Source organism: Poecilia latipinna, unplaced genomic scaffold, assembly GCF_001443285.1.
Source record: "Poecilia latipinna isolate Pla-1442-1.1 unplaced genomic scaffold, P_latipinna-1.0 Scaffold18, whole genome shotgun sequence".
Taxonomy (NCBI): domain Eukaryota; kingdom Metazoa; phylum Chordata; class Actinopteri; order Cyprinodontiformes; family Poeciliidae; genus Poecilia; species Poecilia latipinna.
The window spans coordinates 542,967-554,571 of record NW_015112634.1 but is presented as its reverse complement, the minus strand read 5'-3'; the positions used below and the strand labels follow the sequence as shown (position 1 = coordinate 554,571).

Below are 11,605 nucleotides of genomic sequence, written 5' to 3'. Positions count from 1 at the left end.
TAAAGCAGCAATTATTACTTTTGTGTAACATTTTAATAAAACGTTTAATTGCCATCAAACACAAAAATAAATTAACAAGCCTGTGTTGTTTTACTTTGCAGGCAAATTTACCAAACAGAACCTTAATAATCATTAATTTCTATTTTATTTATATTAAACTGGTGCCAGATGTTGCTTCATTTATGGGTGTCAGTTATATTTAAGAGGTTTTTTTTGATGAGCTTTCCTCCTCTCCACTGTCTACTGACTGAGGTGACAGAAAAATTCTCCACTTGACTCCCACGTCTGTCCACCTCCCCGTTTTCACTTAATGGTATGATCCTATATCCTCACATATGATTGGCCACAAGGCCACCATGTTACCAATTAAAACAGAGTTTTGCTGTAAGCAGAGCAGAACTACTGAGAGGGAGAGCTGAGCAGATAAAGGCAATAAAGAGGGGAGTCAGTTTTCACTTGCGTCAGCTCTCCTGATTCTGGCTCTTCATGTTGCTTGTACCATCTGCTTCTCTCTCCTGGGTTGTTTGACTTTTTTAGTAGTTGAATTTTGATCAGTTGTTTATCTGTGTTCTGCCTCAGTTATGTTTTGTTTTATTTTTAAATTCTGAAAACCACTTGTGCTTTTTCTTACACTTCACAATCATGACTTACTTAGTGTTGACCCATTACATGAAATCCATTTAAAATACATTGAAGGTTGTGATTGCACCAAGATAAAATGAACAAATGGTCCTGCATTTCTTTCCTTATTAGTAGAAAACAAATCAATAAGGTCAGCAGTTAAAAATGCAAATTAATTTAGGGTATATCACAATTATATAACTCTCATTCAGCACCAAATGAACAACGCTCCACTGTAGGAGGGCTTTTAAGTAAGCTTTTTTAAACAAAACAAAATAAAAATGTAGTGATATGAATGTCAGTAGGGGATTGACATTTATATCAATCCTAATGTTTATTTCTGATAAACACTAGAAACAAATGTAAATTCAGATTGGAAACAATTAGGAGATGACATTTAAAAGAAAACATGCTATACAGATTATGCTTTACATATTGCTATACCATCTGCTTATCTCTTCAAAGCCCACAAAAACAAACTCCTGTCACAGCCAGCCTCAAAACCTTGAATTTGAATATAAATAGTCTGAGCTGTGATGCCACGAACACTTTGTTTTCTTCAACATGTTCCCATGGGAAGTCAAAAAAAAAAAAATGTACGCTGATAGCAGCTGTTGAGAACAAGCTTTGCTGTTTTAGCAATCAGGCACATGAGAGATTTTCCACTTTTTTCTAGTGGTTAATGGTGGGACTAAATAAAAGAGCCTTTTTGCAAAAAGCACTGTAATTACCCCAACCTCACTCTGATATGGGACTTAAGCATGACAGACACATCTAATCCAAAACCTTTCTACTGTGTTCACAGCATTAAATCCAAACCTGATGCCTGCCATTGGTTCTTAGTAAGGTGACTGAACCATGAAAACACAGCTGCAAACACAGAAGGCAAGAAGATGAAGTGGGAACAATTACTATGGCAGATTAATTTGATGACAGAGTTTCTTGCAGCAATTTTTAAATGGTAAGATGACAATATATATATATTTTTTTATTTTCAAAGAAAGCGTATGGGAAAAATTTTGGGTTGCATTCCTTGGCCTTTGATTATCGGACACAGTGAAGGGTTTTGACATGGGCAGGGTGACACTTGCTAGGGGCAAAATGAAACATAAATCCAAAGCAAATCAGTTTGACTAAGGATTTTTCTCTTGCGTATTTGTCTTACTGATCAATGTGAATAGGCATCAGATTTTTCAGAAACATCAGCAGACCTGAAGACAAATTTGCAGTGCAGCTATCACTGTTTATGATGTGTTTATGTATTAATTTGCAAGTAGAGAAGATAACTAGGATCTGATGATTTGGAGTTTTAATCCCAGGTGTCAACACTTGCAGTTTATAAATAAATAATCCATAATGTGTTTTAGTGTACAGTCTGAGCATAAGCATGTTTATGATGTATACCACAAAGTGTATTTCAGAGCCAAAATTAACAGTTTTTTGTTTGTTTGTTTTTTATTTCACATAAAGCCGAAGAAGTAGAAAGTGTGACAATCGACACAAGCATACACAAAACCTTCTTACCTGTACTGAATTGTTTCTGATGTGGTTGAAGCTCTCAGTTTGGTCATGAGAATTCGTACTATGTTGAAGAGGAAAACAAAGTTTATCTAGCAAAAAGGGAGAACAAAACATAGTTGAGCTCAGTGGTAATGACCTGGCGTGAAGAACACAGAGGACAATTATCTGGTGAGAACAGACAGCTCAGTGAGCTGTCTGTAAGCTGTGAGAGCACAGAGCAGCCCAAGTCAAAGCACAACTCAAAGCAAAGCAGTGAGGAACATGATATATCAGAGCATCCAAGGTAGTTACAATAATAATACATGATTGTAAGGGGTGGTATAAAACTGTCCAACAAAAAGTATTTTTTTTTCTTTTATTCGGAAATAGTAAGATTCACTTTATAGATCCGAAATCTGGATGCCATAAAGGAATAGCTTTTGTTTCACAATTTTATTCATGGGTCTATTTTTGAAACATCTCACATTTGTGTTTAAACAAGTAGCAAAAAAAATAAAAATAAATAAAAAATGATGAGCCATAAAACAGAAGTCACAATGTTGTTTTTCAATGCAGACATTGTATGATGTGCTTATCAGGTTTAAAAAAAAAAAAAAGAAAAAAAAAAACTTTTGGGCCATGGCTTCTACTATATAAGGGCTCTACCACACACAGAAGAAGATGATTTAGTGTGTTGAAGAGTATGGTCCTGAACCATGTCTGTGCTTTCTATGACTACAGAAAGCAGTTTGTTTTCTGACCAAAATTTACTTTCTAAGAGGAATTTATAAAATTGCTGTATATGCAAGCAATAAACAAACTGGAGCTGAGGGAGAAGACTACAACACAGTTTATGCAACAACACGACACATACAAATGAAGTGAGTATACAGTCAGACCATTGTTTGTGAGCATAATGTTTGTTGGGTAACAAAGTGCTTTATTTTGTTATGTTAATACTTTTGATACGACTTCTGTCTACTTTCCTCCTAAATATTTAGCATAAATGCGCTGTGGGCAAAATGTTTTTTCTCCATGTGGCAGCCAAATAAGCTCGGTGAAGAAAGGAAACGATTGAGCACAGATCCTGTCTGAGGATTTTAGCCTTCTACCACATGAGTAGGTTTGGCTTAATGTGACTTTTTAGGGTCAAACAACGTCCTACGAGAAACCTGACTTCAGATCAAATTGTAAATTTTAAGTGGCAAAACAGTGTCCTCAAAATAACATGTCACCAACTACTTAGTGCAATTAAACTGTCATGAGTAAAACGCTGACTGATATGAGGAGAAAGGCAGGCTTACAAAAATCACAGCATTGCTGCTCAGTATAAAATATTCTTGTGACAGTCGTTTGTAGGATAACAGATGAATGTCTATGCACATTAGAATAACAAAGCTGTTCAGAACTGCAGCAGAAATTGTATCTGTGGAAATATTTCCACACTTTTAGTTTGACCACATATAATTACTTTGTCGCAAATAATCATTTGTCACTGTGGTGAATATAGGTTGACATTGCTCTTCAAAGAGCACTTTAATAATCACCTGTTTGTTAGATCCTACGTGCCATAATAATCACTTACATTTTTTCAGACTTGCTGTCCTATTTTGATATATCATCAAATAAAACATCACTTGAACTCTAGTTAAAGCTTCTTTCATTACTGTCTTCTTTGGTGGATATTGCATTATATGAAGTGATGCCTGAGTTTGATGTTGCAAACATAGGTCATCAGTCTACTGCAACATTTTCTACCGTGTTCTCAAGTGATTTGGGTTTGTTTCTCCACATAATTTGCAACTTTCAGTGTAAAAAATAAGTAAAACTCTGGTAAGCCATCCCAAACAAAACTCACAGTAAGAAGGTGTAAAAAAAAAAAGTGCTGATGGTATTGAATTTTTTTTCTAGTGCAAAACGTAAATCTTCAACATGTTGAAGATTCTTGCAGCTACTGACCAGAAGCACAAGAATAATTGGTCCCTGATAAATGTAGTCCATATATTTCCCAGGCTCTTTACCAAACCAGCATCTGTTGAAAGCAAAAAAAAAAAAAGAAAAAAAAAAAAAAAAATACAAAAAGAAATGAAATGCACATTTAAACAATCTTAAACAAATCTAGATGAAAAAAATGCATCAATCTTTCCTTTCTTTTGTCATGTTAATGCAAACAAAAAATACTTACTTTTCATTTTCATAATACAATTTTCCGATAGCCCAAGCCACAATTATTGGACATGGAATGCCTGGAATACAGACAGAAAAGGTGATCTAAGTTACATATTTTGTTTTAACAGTATGTTGGCACTTGTTCATTTTAAAAGTCCTCTTCTGACTTTTGAAGTAATGATCTCCATTAATCTCAAACAGCAGCAGTGAAAAAACTAGGTCAGAATAATCAGTTAATGGTGATATTAAAGAAAAGCCAGCATTATGAAAACATCTACCTGTTGTCCTTCTCTGAAAGGGTTTCACCAAAACTGCACTTTACAGCTAAAGACACTCGACAGACATAAACCACATCATGGGAACCAAAACTAATTTTCTCAAACTGATGATGGATCCAAAGTGTAAGGAAAACACTGAGGATGCTTTGACATAGTAAATATCTAAGAAAGATTTCTGTCATATGCTTTAAACTTTCTAATATTAAGTTCGACTCCTATCCGTTTGAAATGGTAAACAAATAAAACATTTAAACAAATCTGTCAAGTGTCACATGAATTAAACTTTGAATGTTCATCAACTATTCTATGCCAGGCACATCAAAGTTTCTCCAACTGAGCTTAAACTTGAACAGTTATTTATATTTTTTTTCCTCTTGAAAAAGTAATGAAAAAGTTTGTTTTTTTTTTTTTTTTCATTACAACAAAGTTGTTTATTTAACAATGGACTCAAATAAATCATGGATTTGGTTTGAATGATTTATTTATTGTTTACTAGACAATATGTTTTGATTCAAAAGTGTCAAATTCAAAAAGTGTCGTAATAATTGGGATTTTACGGAATAAAAAAAGTAGTACATAGATGAGATATGGAGAAAAAAAATATTGAAATGGCTCTACCAGCTTTACATGTTTCCCCATTCTCCTTTGAAAAGAGCTCAAATTAAGTCAGAGTGATTGGAGAACATGTGAAGATGAGCTGTTGACTCCTACCACAGATTCTCTATTGTGTGAGTCAGGACTTTGAGACATTCTTGCATGTCTATTGATGTTTCCGCTTGGGGTACATGTATCCTGCTGGAAGGTGAACCTTTGCTCAAATCTCAAGTGTCTTCAGAGGACGCTAAAAGGTTTTCTTCAAGTATTGACACGTTTTTTCCCCAAAAGTTCTGATTAGCTGTGCTGTTCCTGAAAAGCATCCCTATAGCATTATACTGCCACTGTTTGCTTTGTTCCTTGCATGGCTTGTGATCCCTTAAAGGTGAGATCTGTGGAGTGATTGATTTATAGTTTACATGTTGACACATCTGTGGATCTCTATTCAGTTACTAATTGAGTTAGTTGGTAGCTCCAGAATTTATTTGGATGACTTGGATATTGTTTATTAGTATGTTGAGAGCAGTTAATTACCACACTTGTGGTTTTTTTTGTTTTGTTTTGTTTTTTATAAATGTTGAAAAACACAAATCATCTGCTTCACTGTTAAAAATTTTGTCAAGATATGTAGTTGCATGTGATAAACTGTGAAATAATTCCAAGAATTTAAGTGCTCCTGTAAGGCACTCTAAGAATCTAATCTATGTTGAACATTAACCGTTTCAAAAGTAGAAATAGATTAAATCAAAAATTATCTGGAAACTTAAGATCTACCCTCCTTCTGCCAAGTACGGCTAAACGAGTATTTCCGTCTTGGTTCCCAAATTTCCCTTTTGACATGTAAGATGTAGGGTAGAATGAGTGAATTAAGGCAGTTGAAGTGTGAACAACTCCACTCGCTTGAGTGTTGAGGCAGAAATAACAGTCAGCTGCCTACACTTGAGCAGTCAAACCAGGAGGTGTGCTTCAGCTGCATTAACTCAAACTACATTAATTTATGCATTTCTGTCAGGCTGTGGATGTTTAGATCCATCAACTTTGTGTAGTTGCAAATAAGCTTTGATGACATGTCTACTACATGATGAAAACCCAAGTTCAGACTGGCTGACTTACACAACGGTCTGTATGTTCCTAGCTCTTTTTGTTGGCTAGTTATTATTTTGGCAACTGTGATAATTGTGACTGTTTTCCAAAAATGTACAAACGTGTCTGTAGACTTCTGATGTCAACTGCTTTTTACCATCAGACACCAGAACATCTAATGACGACATTGCTCAAAGTTAAACTGATTTTAAAGAAGAACAAGGTTGAACTTATTGCTTATGTAAAGCTGTACATGCTCCACAATTAAAGAAGTCTATTTTTACTTGAGGTAAAAAACAAAAAAAAAGTTTTCTTTTTTTTTTTCTAGCCAGTATAAAATACGTCACAGGAACCTCAAGAACAGAACTTCTGGAAAGTCCTACTACAGCAGTTCCACGCCAGAATAGAATAGAATAGAATAGAATAGTCCACAAATCAAGTTTACATTTCAGACAAAAAGGATGTTTCCTGTATTCATAACTAAAAATAAGTCCCCCGTATTATGAACAAATGGCTTTTGATGTTTGGTGGGATGGAGGAGATGTTGATACCAAAATTCATCTTTAAACAATTGTCTCGACATTCTAAACCTGTATTTATTTATTTATTTATTTTTTTTTAATGAACATTGTACACTAATATAATTTGAAAGCCAACTTGCTCAGCTTTACGGCATAAAACCAGGAGCATACTTACACCAACCAATGAAAAGAAAAACCCACTTTCTCAGTTTATCAGTGGAATAGGTCATAACAATAGCAGTGTGAAGATAGCATCCTTCAACAAACATCCAGAAGAAGTTGGTCACAACAAAGTAGTTGTATATTGTCGTACTTAATCGACACCAAGGCTGAAAAGAGAAACAGACAGAGTTATCCAAAAGTAATCAAATTATAACTATGAAACCATTTAATGTTGTACAGGCTACTGCCATCAATAGACATTTGTAATTTCTCTCTCCTATTGTAATTACTATTAGTAAAAAAAAAATGTTTATACCTCATTTTTGTCATGGATATTGTGGTCAATCAACTGAAGCAAGAACCACATAACGTTCCTCAATATGAAGGTGGTGATCAAATTCCAGTGGATAATGTTTCGAAGACACCGTATGCTCCTACAACAAAAGCAGCATGGTGATTTTCACTGTTATTTCTCAGAAGAGCTAACTTACAAAAACATGCATGAGCTTTGAAATTTGTATAAATTTATCAGTGTACGGCCCTTTCGAGATTTTAATTGTTTTTTTTTTTTGTTTTTTGTTTTTTTTGTTTTTTGTTTTTTACTTTGGCATTCATCTCAATTAGCCAGGAGCCCGGGCAGATTGTTTTTCCTTGTGTAACATGAAGTTGTTGCTTTTTAAAAAGCAACATATGACAAATTCAACAAGATTTATTTTCTGTGCTTCTTAGAAAATGGGGGAACTGAAACTAATGCAAAATAAAAATGGCTTTAAAAAATACACTAATATTACTGAAATGGCTTGAAACTAAAACGCTAACAACTTTGGTATGACATGAACTCCAGCACAAAGGTCTGACTTCCAAGACAAATTAAACTCAGTTCATGTTTGGGCAGCTACATTAGCAGCCACCATTTAATAATGCCTAACCAACATATCATCATTGCAATGTCAGTGGACACAGAAATAATTTTGAAACTGGAATTGAAGTTGTTTCTGATTGCAATGAGTACATGCTTTGAGGGAAATAAGATATTGAGCTGGTTGGATGCAGTCTCACTGAAGTAGATCCCAACATTTCTCTCAGGGGATCGTGTAACAGATGCCGTAAGCCACACGTTGGTGGGAATAATGTCATAACTTATTTACTGAATTTAAGGTTTAGGGAGCTCTGTTGGTGGAGAATAATGCTCTCAGGGATTACTTCTTAAATTATTGTCAGACTAAACAAAACAATAAATTGTTTTGTTTAGTCTGACAATAATTTAAGACACTTGAAAGAACATATTTTATTTATATTTGTTTATTTAAATATTTTACTGACTTCCTCTTGTACAGGTTTGTGTCAGACATTTACCTCCAGCATTACAGGCAGGACGTAAAGAGGTCTGGTCATGTGACTATGTGTTTATCACATTTATATATGGAAAAAAAAATCTATTTAGCCAATAATCAGCCACTCTCCAACAATCATTGCTACTTGTGTGTTTTTTTGGAAGAAATAATTGCCCACCCCCTGCTTTAGCATAAAGTACCAACATGACGCCTGGCATGCCTGGAGCTGGTATGTGATGAAGGGATTATGGTGTGAGTGGGACTAGAGTAACAGATGCTTGGCTTGCAGTCGCATTACCAAGAGTTTATGCTGCAGTTCTCTCACAGAGGTTTATACAGACTCTCTGTGGCTCAAGGGAATTAAATAAATGCATGTATCTAAGAAGAGTTTATAGTCTGCCAAGTGCTAGTCACAGCTGTGTATGAGCTGAATTGATTTTGAGTGTTGATATAAAGTAAAGTTGAGATACTCTGTCCCTTCTATAGTATAAATCTGCACAAAATACCCTGTGGAAGTCCATTGTCTTTCCATGCCCCTCAAATCAGCTGCTAAAACAGTTGAAGAGACAGAAAATATGAGGGCCTGAGGGCTATAGTCTGGCTGAACTTAATGAATGCATGTTAGAGAAATTAACCATGAATTTGGCAGGCAGCAGAGAGCATAGCAGGTTTAATTTCTTCACCACACCATCATCATGCAATTATACTTTAAAACTTGACATCCCAAAGTGTTGACATGCAATCTATTGTTAAAATGTAGTCAAAGCCCTTGTGTTTGATTGCACTCAGTCATGCCTCCAAAGATAAAAGCATATTCATTCAAACTTAAATTTTAGGTCTTAAAATATGGGTCACTCTATCTTGAAAGCTACTTAAGATTTAATACATAACCCCTTCATGCTATATATAGCACAGTGTTCAAGAAAAAAGGTGAAAGAGTAGTACAACCTATATAGAATGATATAATCAACATTAATTAAGCGTTACAGTAGACTGGCTCAGCAAGAGATAAGAATTTTCCTGCAGTTACATAATAATTAAACTTTAACAGTAAGAAAAAGGCTTCTGAGGCTACTTGCATTTAAGCTAGCACTCACAGCTGCCTTCAGGACAGATGTGTTAGAAAAAATGCATCAGGTCTGGGACTAGAGTCAGCTACCGAGTCGAGCTGCAGAGATATGTTCATCTGACAAGAGCAAGCTAATGACAAGCAGCATTAGGATGCAACATCAGTTTCACTGATTATCTTCTATCTGGGCTGTTGCACACAGGAGCCCCATTTCAGATTATTTCTATACTTGCCTTAAGCATAAGAAGAGAATAAAGGCCACGATTAGAGCTCCCACAGAAATACAGTGGCCTAGGTAGTTGATGATCAGAGCTATCTTGTAATGCATAGGATATTTTCTCTGAAAAGGAAACACACACATTAGTTATTATATAGCGAGATGTAAAAAAAAATAAATAAATAAATAAGTTTTTCAAATGCAGACCTTGTTAGATCATTAACAATTACTAAGGATTACAACTGCAGATCGTTTCTTTGCCGTATGAATAACAGCAAGAAATCCATAATACAGTTAGATCTAGATAACATGAATTGAAAAGCAAATGTCAATGACACACTTCAGATGTCTTGGTTTAAAATGATTAAAGGAAATAGAGCAAGACCCAGAAATACTGAGTCTAGAGAGAAAATTAGAGGTAACCAGGTCAAGCAAGGCACAACACAAATGAACAGCACTCTTTATCCCCCATCTTTTAAACAGGCAGGACAGCATTTGTGTTTGCTTTTTGAGGGCTGATGGCGGGGAGGCATCTGCATTATTAAAATAACACATTTCAATGAGCATTAATAAGTGGCAACAATATTTTTGAGTATCCATCTGTGATAGCAATCTGTGTTTTTATAAGAAAATGAGGAATTGTTTTCATGTCACCACACTAACCTTCTCCTCCAAAATGGGCTCGCAGTTGGAGTAATTGATCTTCAATGCCCATGTACCATTATCCAGGCATTCTCTGTAAGCACTTCCTGCAAAACAAGAGTAATGGGAGTCAATAAAAATGCATTACATACAAGAACAATTTGTGATTTTTTTATTTTTTATTTTTTCCCAAAAATGGTGGCTTACATCTAAAGAGACATTAAATGTAGAATGGAAATTACCTGGAGGGAAGGAATTTTAAAAACAAAAAATATGGCATTCCCTCATAAGCACTTTTTCTGTGCTTGAAAGCACAACCACCATCACTGCCAAGAAAATGCTGCTGATATAAGGTTGGACCCTTCCTATCTCCACCCACATGTCTGCTTTATCATACATCACCCAAGTTCCAGTTCATGCTTCATTTACTTTATCTTGGAAGGAGAAAGCTGAAGCACTTTCAAATTTGCCCTTTTTGCAGTGTGTCTTTATTTATTGAAGAAAGAAAATCTTACTTATAATAAGCCTTACTTTGGCTTCATCTAATATTCATTCAATCAGAAATCCCCAAGTGATATTGATTTTTTTTTTTTTATTGAAAAAAATTGAAACTGGAGAATATTGCCTAAATCCTAAAAATCGAATCAGCAACTTTAATTTGTTGCTGAAAAACCTAGCAAACTGCTCATTTAAACACAATGAAACAGCAATAGTGGATGATTAATCAGTCTATTTAAAAAAAAAAAAAAAAAAAAACCTTTGGTAGGATTTCAACTGATCCTTGACTTGCTGTCAAGCAATTACTCCTATATTTGGTTTACATTTTCCAGACCTCAGCAAATGGACCCGTCACAAATGGGCTTTAAACAAGGGAAATTTTTTAGGATAAAATTGGTGTTTTGGAATTCTCAAATTGAGCAGTGTGTGAGCTCAGTTAGCTGAAATGGAACTGGGCTGACATTTTATGCAAGACCCATATTTAAAATTGCAATGTAGGTTGTGGGTTATCAGGGTTATTGCTGGGGCAATATCATCCTGAATAGCTTTAACAATCCTATCACTAATGTTTTTCCCTCTCTATAGGTTATCATTGAGGATAACACTTAATAGGGCAACAGAGCAAGACAGTCTCTTTTAAGTCTCCTGTCTGTATCATGTGACCTCCTGGTGCGTGATTTGCAGTTCTCCCAGTAGAGCTGCAAAAAGAGCAGTTGTGCCAATAGTCTTTAAAATTGACAACAGTCAAAGCAATGTGTTAAGTTTACAAAGCAGGACAACAGAACATTATGATTATATAACACAATCTATGAGCACTGCAAATGACATACATGGTTGCACATCATATTCCATAGGTAAAACTCTGCCTCCCCGCCCCCCCCCCCCCCCCCCCCCGCACAGCCCCCTAACCAACCCAA

The 11,605-nt window shown here is 35.3% G+C and overlaps 1 protein-coding gene across 1 annotated transcript in view; it reads right to left on the bottom strand.

The window, feature by feature from the left end:
* Positions 1–11,605, bottom strand: part of LOC106948774 (corticotropin-releasing factor receptor 2) — a 62,849-nt gene that overhangs the window by 10,486 nt on the left and 40,758 nt on the right. Inside the window, exons 3-9 of the mRNA XM_015034624.1 lie at positions 10,212–10,297; positions 9,565–9,671; positions 7,245–7,362; positions 6,942–7,095; positions 4,307–4,367; positions 4,081–4,153; positions 2,146–2,231 (exon numbers count right to left, since the gene is read on the bottom strand). Coding sequence (XP_014890110.1) covers positions 2,146–2,231; positions 4,081–4,153; positions 4,307–4,367; positions 6,942–7,095; positions 7,245–7,362; positions 9,565–9,671; positions 10,212–10,297 — 685 coding nt within the window. The remainder of the gene's footprint in view (positions 1–2,145; positions 2,232–4,080; positions 4,154–4,306; positions 4,368–6,941; positions 7,096–7,244; positions 7,363–9,564; positions 9,672–10,211; positions 10,298–11,605) is intronic.